Raw genomic sequence first — 13992 nt, forward strand, 5'->3', positions numbered from 1 at the left:
AGAGTTGTAGGAGCCAGAAAAATAGAGTCAGAGATCCTGGAGATGGGGCCTGCCATGTGCTAAGCCAGTTTCAATTAGCCTTTTGGGTCTTAATTGATTGGTCGCCATCACTTATCATCTTCTTCAGCACCATCATTTAAATTTCCAACTCACTGATTATTTCATTTAAACTTTTGCCGCCTTTACTTATATTCCTGCACATTGATATGCCATTTTTAGCTTTGCCTTCTCTGTGTACATTTAGAGACAGATTTCTTTATAAAATATCCCTTCAAAAAAATTTCATTTGAAAAATCTAATTTAAAATGCATGTTTGAGCAATACACTTGTTTAATGTAGAAATATATGTATGATTTTAATGATTAATAACTTGTTTAAAAACTAACCTTATCAGTAATGACTAAGCTAAAATGTCTCATTTTTAATCTCTCTTTTACTAAAACCCGAAATCAGGGAGGAAAGTTTATTATTTCTAAGTATTTAGATAAAAGACTAATTTTACAATTTCATTTATACAATAATTGTGTATTATTCTTAGATATGTTGATTAAATCTTCCTAAGTATGAATTGAATTTCATTGGTATGTATAAATGAAACCCACTATTCATGATGCACATATTGTGACATTGAAATTTCAAAATGTGCAATGCATTAGAAGCTTATCAAAATTTAACTATGCCTACATACCTAGGGGGTTTTATTAAAGTTTTATGATGTAAAATATTTGGGAGGCTTATTGATTTTTAATGTGTTCAATGCAAAAAATGGATTATTAAATAAACTCAATGCACCAAAAAAGAGAAAAAATATACTATCATTAAATAAATAAAATTTTAAATTGATATTTATAGAAATAATTATATGTATGAAACTTTTTTTTTCTGGTGTAGAAGTTATGACTTTTTTTGTTGTCTAATTATTGTATTAAAATTAAGTGAATAATTACCGTTCGTTCTTTAAATTTAAATATCTTGATTAATTTTGTTTTTATAAATTTTTAAATAAAATTTGTTAGTTAATATGATTATATTTTAATAATAAATTAAATTGACCCATTTTTAATCAAACTGATTAAATCATGAATAAGTGAAATAATTAATTCAATCACTAATTCGATTTTAAATACATTGAAAAATCCAGTTCCTCTTCTTTCTCTCTATTTTTCACTCTCCGTTTCTCTTTTATTTTTATTTCATTTGATTAAAATAGTAAATGGCCTCAGACATCCTTCGCAAGCAACAAAATCCTAACCTTTCTACCACCACTGCCACAACCGTTGTGAGCCTTGGCCACTGAAGAACTAACTAGTCCACCCACGAAAACGTGCCCTTTCGACCACTTCCTCAAAGGACCATTATACTAAGGTCAACGGCCGAGGCTGCCGTGTACGGATGCTGGCCCTCTATGCTGCTCGGATTGTCTAGCTAACTTGAGAACTCAGCCACCATTCCGAGGGGGAGACCATCGAGTGGCTCCTACGCCAAGCGAAACTGTCCATCATCGCTGCGACGGGCACCAGCACTGTTCCTGCTATAACCGTGTCGTCTTCCACGATGGGACCAGTCCTATTTCATCATCGCTGATGTCAGTGTCATATAGGGTCCAATTTGTGAGCAGTGGGACCCAGGGGGTGTTCATGGCGACCCCTCTGCCGAGCTGTTGGCTGGACTGGTGTCAGCCATTGCGATTACAGTACGCGGGAAGTGGGTATCTGCACATGCTGTTCACGGCCCTTCTGTTGCAGCCTGCTGCTGGGAAGGAAGCAGAGGAGAGGAGGTGGCAAGAGGAGATGATCGGAGAACTTCAATAAATAGACATCAGAGAGAAAGTAGACGTAGCATACACTTTACAGATAAACAGTGACATCTTTGGGGCCTTTTGCGCTTAGTGCAGTTGTCTTCTTCACACAATAATATCGCCTACGTAAATCAACATATAACTGTGAATAAAAGAAGCAAAGAATTGTATTTGATAAGCCCTCTCTTGTACTGTTATACGTATGCATGCAAAACTAGGAGAAAAGAAGGGGGAATATATAATGTGATTTTGAAATATAATATCGAGCAGTAAAAAATAAACATGAAAAGGTAAATTCCTGCTCCAAGTAGTAGACCCATGCAGAAAAGTCGAGCAGCAATGGCAGCATCCAACAGAATGACAAGTATGCCACAATCTAACTACACATTCGTCAAGCTATTTCCCGAAGTTCCACCATCTTTTCTTCCGTCTAGACTCCTGCGAGGGTACATCTGAAATGATGAACAGCGGACATCAAGCACCCAATTCCAAAATTTATTATTGATATAAGTTATAAATATAAGAAATCATCTAAAATATTGGTTCTGTAGTTCAATATCAACCCAAGCGTTTTCCTAATGACAGGTAAATTAGATCTTTTAGTAAAAACACCTTTAGCTCAGATACTGCTACACTGAAAGAGAGGATAAAGGTAATTACCTTCTTGAGAATAGATTCAGTTGTAGTGGACCTCTGCCTAAATACTCATGCAAATGACAGCACAACACGCTCAAATAGGTTATGATGAGCCAAGAAGATAATGATTTAGCAGATATTTAAACTCCAGTTTAATCTTTCCTAATTAAACTAATATGCATATTAAAAATCAAGGAAATGTGTTTTTCATGCTACATGGGAAAACATTAAGTAAAGCTCGGGATTATTTTATGTCATTTTTCCAGATCATAGTATCAACAAATTCGAAAGTAAACATAGAAATGCCTTTTCAGACACTAGAAAAAAAAATTGCAAAAGCACGAGTCAAGTAATACAAATGTATAAAGTAGGCTCAAATATTTGATCCCAAAATTCAAAAGATGAGAAAACTTGAGCAATGAATAACATCTGTTGGCTTAATTATACAACAGTACAAAAAATAATCACATACACGACTTAGCAAGCAGTTCACAAAAAATAATCACATACATGACTTACCAAGAAGTTCAGCAGAAAAGTACGGAGGCCACCACCAAACCAGAATATAGAAAAAAAAAAAAAAAAGAAGATAATTTCAATATAAACAAATTTGAAATTTACCTCCTTTTGGATTCTTGGCATTAGGAAGAATTTCTATGTAACAGGTATTCTTAAAAGAAGTGATGACAATTATTCTTACACCAAACAGCCATAAGATACCCATAAAAATTAATAATGGATGAAACAGACACAGAAATTTGTTAACTGCAAGATAAAATATAGTTTGTTTTGCTAGAACATGAATAAAGCATTACTCTCCCTTTTATTTTCTTTTTTTGATAAGAAAAAGACAAGCAATTAGGATAACTTGTATCTATGTAATAACATTTACTGCAATGAGAGATAAAAATCAATCAAACTTGTATCATTTTAAAAATTAATAAAATTTAAAAAGTGAAAGTGAAATCAAAACATAATAAACTTGAAAGAGAGAAAGAGAATATCGACCCAAATCCATACCAAATCTGCAGCTGCCTGCAGCGTGATGTTATCACCCCACTCACCACTCCTAATATCATTTAAAAAATGGTATTATTATGGCCATCCTTAGGCCAAAAACATTTCTAATTGATAATAAGAGAAGTTTTCCCAATACTTGGACATCTTCTTTAAATATTCACCATACTCCATGGGGACATATCCTTCATAGATCTCTTGATGAGACTTCAGCTGTTGACAACAAGCCATTTGATTAAGAGATGCATCAAGATCCCACAGTTGACAAAGCAAAGTCAAAATTTAAACTTGCAAATCAGTAGCTAACCTCTAGAACAACAAACCTGATTTACAACTTGTCGTCTCACATATTTGTGATGCTCAGGTGTGTTATAGAGTTGATCTGACAAAGCACAAAACTAGCAAATGAAAGGAAAAAAACAGTAAATATTTGCCAAGAAAAGAAATGATAAGGACATAGAAAGACAAGCCTTTACGCTTGAGATTAAGATTTAAAAAACAGGGGAAAAAAGAGTGAAAAAGGAGACTAAACCAACATACCTGACAGTTTCCATCTCCTTGAACTTTAAGCTCAACAAAGCCATTTGAACGCAATCTAGATTTAAAAAATATATACAACATCAACTTCAATAAAGAAACCCATGCTCATAAAAACAAAAAGAAAGGTTGACAATAGTTTCAATACATCAAATTTTATACAAATCATAGCTGAACTACAATTCCAATCGTAATCCTTCTACATATCCTACCAGTGTTTGACAAAACCTGAAATAGGCTTCTGGTTTATGATTCATCTAGTTTAATTCCCAAGGAATACAGAAAATACCTGCTCAGTAGTCTTTCATGATATGTAGTTGCTTCATCAATTGATGGTATTTCCCCATTTATTCTAGGAACATGCTAAACATACAAAAAGAGAATTTTGGACAGGGATCAGGCATGTACACATATTTAGAAATCGCTGATAACATATAACAGTCAATAATTTTAGCTCTGTGACAATTTATGTTTGAGCATAATTATGCATGCACTCAATACATGAAAAAGAAGCAGCTCATATCTTTGACAATAGACTGTATATAAGCAACAAAATATGAATACAATAGTCCAGGCATAAAACATCAGTGATACTTGTCCCCTGCTGGGAATTTGGATCAATTTGATAACTTACCATATTTCCATATGATAGAGAACCTGGGTTTCATCAAACCAAGCTACAGAGAATGCTTAACCACTTGTACAATGTAAATCTCCAGACAAAATGGAATGGAAATTTTCTCAGAAACCCAATCACAACACACACCATTCAAATGAATAAATGCCCCCACAAGCTGAGGTACATGATTCCAAAAAAGCAAGTTAGAACTAGGAGAATTCCAAGCCCTCAACAACTAATTTGTACCATATATCAACTAAAGCCAAAAACAGAAAATCAAAGCCATGGGACGAGAAAAATATTGAAATTAATATCATCAAATAACTCGGATAGTATCTAAAACAGAAAATCAAAGATTGAGATGGTAGATTTAATAAGCTAACTTACAGGAATAGGAATCATTTGATTCAACCTTTTTTCCACTTGCTCATCTAGCATACATTCACCAGATAACTCCAAGGAAAAGGAATCCTCCTCTCCAGGGCTAGAACATGAACAGGATGGCCCCGTATCATCAGATTCATCTTGGCCACACTCATATCCTGCTCATAACAAAATATTTTATCAAAATTTTTATATTGGTAATCACTGCCATATAAATAAAATAGAGGTACAACCAGCAACCTTCATTAATAATCATGACCCTGAATGGAATGTTGCAAGTGGTCTTCTCCTGCATGTGAATATTGAGAGTCTTCTGCAAGTGCTAATTGTGAAAATTCTTGAGAAAATTCTTCTTGAAGGGTACGGGCAATAATATCATCATTTTCTACCTGATTACACTCTGCATCACTATGATCTCTGAAATACTGACCATTATACATGTCATTAGCATCATGCTGAACCATCGCACCATGATATCCAGAAGGTAAATAAGGGTCACATTCAAAAAAATGAAGACCCCATTGAAGTAAACCTGAATCTTGCTCCTCCATAATCATCTCCGTCAGAACAATCTATGCAGCAATAAACCCAAAACAGTATTGCGACCCTCACCAATTAACCATCTGTCCAGGAGATCCCAGATAAATACTGATATTTTCTCAAAAAATATATACACACACACACGTAGATATTCAACAGCTTTAGGCAGCTGACCTTCGAGTTAAAACTTTTTTTCTTGCAAAAAAAGGCTCTGCACTGTGTAAATACAGAAATACTAATTCAAACACAATTATAGCATCTGATACTGTGCCAGTAACACCAGTCTAAGTACTTATTCGCATGCTATGCACTGATACCAACAGCAAACAATTAAATATCACTTTGTTTAATATTTTGCACTGAGATCCACAGATGCCTTCAATTCTCTGCCATCATTCTGATCAAATTCACAACTCGTCGCTTCATTATTCATTAGTTATACAATAACAACAACAATTAACTAAATCTAAATTCGAATTTCAAAATGTATTAACCAAATATTGGAACTCAAATTATCAAAAGAAAAAAAGCAAACAAACAAACTTAATCAGTAAGATATCAACAAATTAAATTAAAACTCACCTGATTGCTGCTCGATTAAAAGCTAATATATTTTTTTCAGTAATTAATATATTTGGCTCGTCCACAACGGGCCGTGTATGCGCTACGAACAAATGGAAGGAATGCACGAGTAAATTAGTAAGAAAACAATAGAAAAAATTTGAAAAGAAAAAAGATAAAAATGTTTTGCAGAAATTGAAGACAGGATCGCGTGTCATTTCCACGCCATTATATACTGTCTGCGACGTTAAAGGTCGAGCAAGGTTCAGAACAGTTAATGTGTATTCTGAACCGTTGGATTTTGATCGTGTGGGCGGCTATTTTAAGTTATATTTTTGTTTTTTATATTTTTTAGAAGTGATAGGCTTAATGGCAGGGATAAGGCGGCGGAGATTGCCTGAAATTTGCTAACGAAACGGCCACTAGTAATTCGAATTGACTATTATGACCCTTTCTTATCAAATAAAATTAACCCGGTTTATTCGTGTGGATAGTACAAAATATAGTATGTGAATCCCAAATTGGAAAATATCTACTCCTACCGTGAGTTTTATGTAGCTTTGTACTCATGTACTTCCGGACTCACCATAAAATAATCCTTATCAAATATCAAAAAATTAATAATGCATGAGATCACCAGAAATAACAGCGCTCTATACATGATATATATAAAGTCTGTGGAATCCAAGTTTACAATTTCTCTTTTCTCTTCTTGTTAGTTCTTCAAAAGTTCAACCGCAATTAGCACATCAGAGCTCTTGCATTCAGCAAGTCCTTACCAGTTTCGTTCTCCACTTCCAACTCAACCAATTACTTTCCCAAATTTTTGTTTCCATAATGGTTCTCTTATTTTTCATTTTAATGTCCCGAGAAGCTTCCATAGATTCGGAATTCCTTAAGGGTAGTTGAGGACTTCCGGTTTCTGTCGATCCCTCTATAATTTTAGTCACCAGCTCCAATACCTCGCTCATCTTTGGACGTGCCTTGGGGTTTCGGGCCAAGCATCGATTGGCTATGGTTGCTAGTTTGTGGACTGACCTAAGAGAGTATTTACCTTCAAGCCTGGGGTCCAATATTTGTCGAAATCTTTTGGGGTCTGACAAGTATGGCTTTACCCATTCCAGTAGTTTCTGCTCACCCTTGGGACGGTTCCGGTCTACGGGGCTCCTTCCTGTGATTAGTTCATAAAGAAAGACACCATAGCTCCATACATCACTCCTGGCAGCCAGACGACCAGTTTGGACATATTCGGGAGCTGCATATCCCAATGTACCTACAATCTGATTAGATAAAAAGTTGAGAAAATTCAGCCAAAAGAAATGGAAACGCAGTTGACATTCTGTTATAAGCTAGTCTTATTTCACATGAACATATTGCCAAAGTTGAATGATTAAAGGGATAAATATCAGAGAGTGGTCGGATTATGTATTATGGACATACTGCTGTTGAAACATGGGTCAATCCTTCTGAAGGACCTAATCTTGCCAAACCAAAATCTGATAGCTTTGCATTCCAATCCTCATCAAGAAGGATATTTGAAGACTTGAAATCTCTGACAATGATCTGTAGTAGATATACACAATAAAAAGTCTAAGTTGTAAAATAGCCAGCTCATGGATAAGCTGCACTTGAATCACGGTTTTAACTTTTCATTAAAAGACCACCCAGGAAACATCCAATGCAGTACTATTGAAATATCAAAAGCCTAAAATACCTGAAAATCCATTTCTTCATGTAGGTACTTTAAACCCCGAGCAGCATCTTGGGCAATTTTCAATCTCATGGTCCATGGAAGAGTCGTCCGTGATCGAGGGGATAAATGTTGATCCACACTTCCATTAGGCATAAATTCATATACTAGAAGCCGCTGGGTTCCCCTCTCATCGTCCTCAGCACAGTACCCCACCAATTTTACAAGGTTTGGGTGCTCAACAACCCCAAGAACATTCACCTCTGTCACCCATTCTTTGTGTCCCTGTCAACCCATGGTAGAAACCTCAGTTCATAAACAAAAATATAGATTCTCAACTAAAAAAAAGCAACTTATTCTCAATGTCCAGAAATCAGCCATAGGCTTAAAATAAGGTTTACCAGCATTATATCATGCACTTTATCTCAAACTGTATAATAATAAATTCTAGCAGCACAAGTGGAAATAGGGATAATTCCAAGTTATTATAACATGGTCATTTTGTCTAAATGGTAAGGCCTTTGATAGATTTCTAGAGTACTGAGCAGAATCATACCTTAATCTAGTAAAATTCATCTGAGACTCTGCAGAATTTATTCTTTTACATGCCTACAAATTGAAACACCATTTATTTTTAGCAGCCCTTGCACTAAATCTTTAGAAAACTATTAGCTTTATAAGAATTTCATCAAATAATTGTTATAATGTAGCCTCATTGAATCAGATAAAGTGGGATAATGCTACTTAGCAACAGCCTTCAAACATCTGAACTTGAAGTAACTTATGACAATTAACAACTTAAAATCATAAGTGCTAAACCAGTGAACATCTAAATCATTGGCTATAACAAAAAAAAAAGGGCAAAATGCTATAATAGCAAAGAACTCTTGCCTGCGTCCCTCTTCTACCAAGCTGTTTCACTGCAACTTCAACTCTTTGAGATGGATCCTCCGAATTCTTGATCAACCCCTTATAAACACAGCCAAACCCACCTTCTCCAACCATAGCAGAGCGACTAAAATTCTTGGTGGATGACTTCAGATCGGCGATGGTGAACACTTGAAGATTACTGGGTTTCTGAGAAGTGGGAAACGAGGGCCTTCTGGCAGACTCAGTGCTGATGGCTGATACATTTTGTGAATTCAATTCAGCTCCATTATCAGTAAAAGCAGAACATGAGGACCGCATCGAAACTGCTGACTTTGGGGTCCTTGGAGAGATGGGTTCATCTCTCTTGTCTCTATTACCGAATTGGAAACACTTCATCTCCCTCAATGAATCAAAACTCAGAAATTTCCTGACTTTAGATCCAAAATCAAATCAGAAACAAACCAATCTAAAACTTCAGTATCAAATCAGAACACACTCAAGAAATGCATAAATAAAGAAAAACTGACAAAAGTAATTCAACAAGAAGGACCCAAAATCAAATTCTAACTGACTTTCATAGATAAACTCTAAATTTAATTTCCCAGTTAAACAAAACTTATATTCTTCAATCATTTCTTTTAACATAATTATAGCCTTTTTCAGTCAAAAGTCAAGCACATATGAAACCAACAAACTAAACTGTTGAGTTATTCACATATCTCTGACAAAAATCTAGAAACTTTCTGGAAATAATCATCGCTAAAAGAGGAACTTACAATTATCAATCTTGACAGATGGGTTTGCAAAAACTTGATTCCTTAACAAAGTTCGAATTTTGGTGAATCAAAGAAAAAACAAATACTTACAAAAATGATACAAAAGGTCTTTTAAAAGCAATTTATGATATGGGGATAGAAGTCCATACACGGCAACTGGAATACCAAAGCGAGTCAGCTCGTCAACTACAGCATGCGAAGGCCCACATTCTTTTATAAATTACATAATTTCCATTTTTATTACGTAAATTTCCTACATATGTATTTACCAATTTATTAATGTACTTGTAAATAATACCTAGTTGGGCAAATGATTCTTTCCCACCCAAGGTTTGAAGCAACTTTTCTCACCCATTAACTATGAAAAATTCAAATAACCACTTATCTATTAAATTGTATTGTTACTATCAAGAATAAAATTATTATTTATTAAAATTTTTTAAAACTAAAAATTTATTACATTCTTTTTCTAAATTTAAAAATTTAACAAATTTTTTTCTACCCAAAATTTGAAAAAACAATATTTTTCTGTAAAATTTTTCTAGTCATAATTGTTGACAACCCAAGATGACAATGATAATGTTCTCCTTCCCTCTCAACTTTTCTCTCAATCTTACTCCTTTTTTTATCATCATTAATCAAATAAACCGGCCAACAAAGACCGTTCTTCATCTCCAAACAAAGACGACCCATCATTATTATTATCGTCTTTATCAGAGATGAAAATTAATTATTGTCTTTTTTGGGAGATGAAAAAAAGTCTTCGTCTCTAGTTTTCGTCAGTCCAAATTGGTTGGAAACATAATAGAATTGACAGAGAAGCCAAGAGGGAGAGAAAACCCCTCCATTGTTATCATCTTTGGCTATCGATAACGTGCTGGAAAAACTCTAAGAGGGAAATATAAGTTTTTCAAATTTTGGGTAGAAGAAATTTGTTAATTTTTAAACCTACGAATAAAAATATGATAAATTTTATTTTATTAAATATTTTAATAAATAATAATTTTACCTCTAATAATAACAATAAAATTTAATATATAGATATGTATTTAGATTTTCAATAATTAATAAGTGAACAAGTAAATTTGCATCAAACCTTGGGTGGGAATAGTTATTTGGCCTACGTAGTTTGTACGCTTTTAGGAAACAAATACTGCAAAGACACGTTCATATAATGTTATAATGGATCATTTAGACTCTTTCCCACCCACAAATTATAATTTTTTTGTTCATTTATTAATAGAAAAAGAAAGCTGAAAATCCGGATGTGAATGAGGCCACGTGGAGCATAAACGTGGGAAAAAAGACAAGTAAAGAGCAGAGAGAAAGAAGGAGAAAGCGACAATGGAGAGTTGAAAAGTCTTGATTCGTGAAGATTACGCAGGGCTAAGTCAGGCGGATGGTCTTTGACTCTTTCCTTCTGGAACCGACGATTCAGGTCATCGACTGACTGACTGTATTATTAGTCCGTGCGACCATTCTCCTACTCATGTCTTTTTCTTTGATTCCATTTTCTTTACTCACTCATCTCTGGGCGATCCCTCAGGTTTCTGTCCAAGCATCGGTTGCTCAAACCTTAGATAAGCATTGTGTTTCAGGCACCCACATCTTCTGTTCTCTGCTAAAAACTCATCTTCTTATTTTTATTTATATATTTCACAAGGGTAGCTTAAAGATGTAACCATGCATATTTTGCATTGAAAAAACATAATCACGACAACAAAAGAATTCCAATTCTCATCGAGAAGGATATTTGAAGATTTGGAATCCCTGACGATGACCTGTAATAGATACAAAAGAATAAAAAAGATAATGAAGTTATAAAGTAGCCTGATAATGAATAAGCTGCACTTGAATCATAGCTTCATTTTTTTAATTGAAAAGAACCCAGGAACCATCCATCCTACTACTACTACTACTTACAAAACCTCAAACGTGCATGTTGAATTATCAAGAGCATTCAATACCTAAAAATCCATTTCTTCGTGCAGGTATTTTAAACCACGACCAACATCATCATGATTAAATAGTGTAATGATGTTTTTGGGGTTTAGACAAATATCATTAATCTTATATTGGTCCGGACTTTGTAATGTGTAAAGACTAATATATATTATATTTTATTACTTATCATGTATAAATAAGTTAAAGTCTCTAATTGAAATCATACCATAACTTTTATTTTGTATTGTTACTCATATCCCATCTGATGTGAAATCAAACAAACATTAGTGATCAAATGCAGTCTATTCTTAAGCATGTTCATCAAGCATGCAACTCACCAAATATCCCATTAATCTTCTTGGCCAACACAAAACTCTACCCTACTTTGATCCAACAACGTTCAAACATATATAAACAATTAACAACTTCAGGCTATACAAAATATCTAAATTTGGTCAAACTCACAAATGCTGTAACAAGAGCAAATGACAAGCTACAGTCCAATTATACAACAAGAACTTACCATTAGAGAGTCAAATAATCATCTCACCAACTTGGAATTTACTGCAAAGTTTGGATGAATGAATGCAAAGTCAAGAGAAAACCTCTCAAGAACAAATTTTATTTAATATTTCTGAAGGAACTAACTTTACATGAAGAGAATGACCTTTATATAAGTATTACATAAAATTGATTTATTTACATGTGGCATTAATTAAAATGAATTATAATAAAATATTACAAATTCTCTTGAAAAATGATTAGTTATCTAATTTGTCATAAGCTCCTAGTTATATTAATCGTGATATACAGCAATTTTATTAACCATTCCTTAAATTAAGGAACATTTTCTATTTGACTTTTCCATCACAACTTGTATACCATTTTCCTATGTTTAAAGTATAATCAAAAGAACAAAATGTTCATGTTGGGTTATGTTTCTAATGAGTGGCGGGTGACTTGGGCTTGTTTTAAGTAGAATGGACTTGTCATGACCAAGTTGATACAAATAGTTTTAAACTTCATCCTTTTGGATTTCTTTGCACTTTGCATGATTTTCATTGACATTTAATGGTGTTGATGGAATGACATTCACATCATCTTCCTTTGAATGGAAGAGAATTTGCCCTCAAATCCGCAAGGTTATCATCCTCCAAGTATGGAGATAAGTCACCAACATAGAAAGTGGTTGAAACATTTCCAAGCTCATTTGGCAAATCAACCCTATAATCATTGTCTCAAATCCTCTCAAAGATTAAAATGGTCCATTAGACCTTGGGCAAGTTTATTTTCCCTCTTAGAAGGAAATCCCTCGTTATTTAAATGAACCCAAACTAAGTCATAAAATTGTATATGGGTTAACTTTTTATGTTTATTAATTTTTTTTCTCATACATATCATTTGTCATCTCAATTTGAGCCCTAATTGATTCATGCAACTTCTTCATAGTCTAACCTTCTCATTGTCATCAACATTAATTTGAATGTTTATAAGTAACGAAGATAAGTCTAAAGGAATGAGGGGATAACACCACACATTGCCTCAAATGGTGAGTGCCCAATTGTAACACTTGGACTCCTATTATAGACAAATTTGACATAAGTAAGTTTCACATCCTAGTCTCTCATGTGCTTGCTCACCAAGGTTCTCAAGATAGTTCCAAACATTCTATTAGTGATCTCAATTTGACCATCTTTGTGGATGGCGAGAAGTGCTCAAAAGGACTTTAATTCTTAAGTTTTTCCCGCAATGTCTTTCAAAAATGACTAAAAAACTTTGTACTAGATCAGATACAGTATTTCTCAAAATTTCACCATCTCCTTAAAGAACAAATCAATTGTTTTTAATATATCATCATTTTTGTTGCATGAAATAAATTGAGCCATATGAAATCTTTCTCTTTTGTGTTACAAGGAGAGGAACTATGGTAGTCAAATTGTATATTGTATCGTATATTGAAAATCTAATTTTTCATATCGTGTATCATATATCGTATCATATTGTATGATATACTTTTTTAAAATAAAATAATAATACATTCTAAAATTTATATTAAACTTTTTTTTTAATATTTTTCATTTTGTTTTCCACTTCAATTTAATGTTACCAATGTTTCTAAAATATATAAAAAAAAAAAAAGATTAAAATCATGTTATCAAAATTATTATTAGCTTAGTCAAAAAAAAATATAGATTAAGAATTATAATTAAATATCATCAGTAAAATACGTAATGCAATAAAAAAAATAGAAATATTTAGTTATATATTAAATATTCAATTACAATAAAAAATCATTCTTACTTTATAAAATAGATTCGGTTGGGTGACTTAGTTTTGAGACATCTAAATAAGGTTGGCTAGCCTCGAAAGCCAACTCGATTTGGTTTGGTTTAAATTTGTTTAATTCAAATACAAACTGAATTTGAATAGAAGGATTTTGTTCATTTTTGGAACCAAGTTGAACTCGAGTTAAGGGGTATTTGATTCGATTTGGATTAAATTAACAGTTTTACCTATTATTTAGTAAAATAATATTGTTTTATAAATGAGTCATAAATTTAAACTATTGATTCTAGTTAAATCGAATTGAATTATATTATACTTGAGTCAATGAATCTTC

The 13992-nt window shown here is 33.3% G+C and overlaps 2 protein-coding genes across 26 annotated transcripts; both read right to left on the reverse strand.

Annotated features, from left to right (window-relative positions):
• Positions 1-1088: 1088 nt before the first annotated feature.
• On the reverse strand, positions 1089-6534 carry LOC123201570 (OVARIAN TUMOR DOMAIN-containing deubiquitinating enzyme 10-like). 24 transcript variants are annotated; one of them, XM_044617133.1, is made up of 11 exons: positions 6114-6534; positions 5706-5747; positions 5381-5614; positions 5232-5304; positions 4995-5149; positions 4278-4351; positions 3992-4046; positions 3775-3849; positions 3591-3664; positions 3455-3503; positions 1089-2250 (listed from the first exon to the last, which is right to left on the reverse strand). In XM_044617133.1, exons 3-11 carry the CDS (start codon positions 5546-5548, stop codon positions 2179-2181), a joined length of 795 nt encoding a protein of 264 aa, XP_044473068.1. In that variant the 5' UTR covers positions 5549-5614; positions 5706-5747; positions 6114-6534; the 3' UTR covers positions 1089-2178. The 24 variants fall into 24 exon arrangements, 14 of the variants coding, with proteins under 14 accessions (XP_044473068.1, XP_044473080.1, XP_044473069.1 ...); XM_044617145.1 differs by lacking the exon at positions 5706-5747 and having other exon boundaries at positions 5381-5416; positions 5524-5563; positions 6114-6437; XM_044617134.1 differs by lacking the exon at positions 5706-5747 and having other exon boundaries at positions 5381-5563.
• Positions 6535-6674: 140 nt separating this feature from the next.
• On the reverse strand, positions 6675-9588 carry LOC123201569 (serine/threonine-protein kinase PCRK1-like). Of its 2 annotated transcripts, XM_044617129.1 has the most exons (5): positions 9429-9588; positions 8674-9083; positions 7807-8067; positions 7533-7655; positions 6675-7372 (listed from the first exon to the last, which is right to left on the reverse strand). In XM_044617129.1, exons 2-5 carry the CDS (start codon positions 9046-9048, stop codon positions 6857-6859), a joined length of 1275 nt encoding a protein of 424 aa, XP_044473064.1. In that variant the 5' UTR covers positions 9049-9083; positions 9429-9588; the 3' UTR covers positions 6675-6856. The 2 variants fall into 2 exon arrangements, with proteins under 2 accessions (XP_044473064.1, XP_044473065.1); XM_044617130.1 differs by lacking the exon at positions 7533-7655.
• Between the last annotated feature and the right edge of the window lie 4404 nt (positions 9589-13992).

The sequence above is a fragment of the Mangifera indica genome, chromosome 18 (genome assembly GCF_011075055.1).
Source record: "Mangifera indica cultivar Alphonso chromosome 18, CATAS_Mindica_2.1, whole genome shotgun sequence".
NCBI classification, from domain to species: Eukaryota; Viridiplantae; Streptophyta; class Magnoliopsida; order Sapindales; family Anacardiaceae; genus Mangifera; species Mangifera indica.

Excerpts from the sequence above, each read along its gene's own strand:
- LOC123201570 (XM_044617134.1), bottom strand. The coding sequence starts at position 5,548 with ATGATTATGGAGGAGCAAGATTCAGGTTTACTTCAATGGGGTCTTCAT. Across the intron at positions 4,352-4,994 it reads ATCAAATGATTCCTATTCCT|CATGTTCCTAGAATAAATGG; the intron begins GTAAGTTAGCTT and ends TTGTATGTTTAG. Across the intron at positions 3,665-3,774 it reads GACGACAAGTTGTAAATCAG|CTGAAGTCTCATCAAGAGAT; the intron begins GTTTGTTGTTCT and ends TGTTGTCAACAG.
- LOC123201569 (XM_044617129.1), bottom strand. The coding sequence starts at position 9,048 with ATGAAGTGTTTCCAATTCGGTAATAGAGACAAGAGAGATGAACCCATC. Across the intron at positions 8,068-8,673 it reads TTGGTAGAAGAGGGACGCAG|GGACACAAAGAATGGGTGAC; the intron begins GCAAGAGTTCTT and ends ATGGGTTGACAG. Across the intron at positions 7,656-7,806 it reads ATGAAGAAATGGATTTTCAG|ATCATTGTCAGAGATTTCAA; the intron begins GTATTTTAGGCT and ends TATCTACTACAG.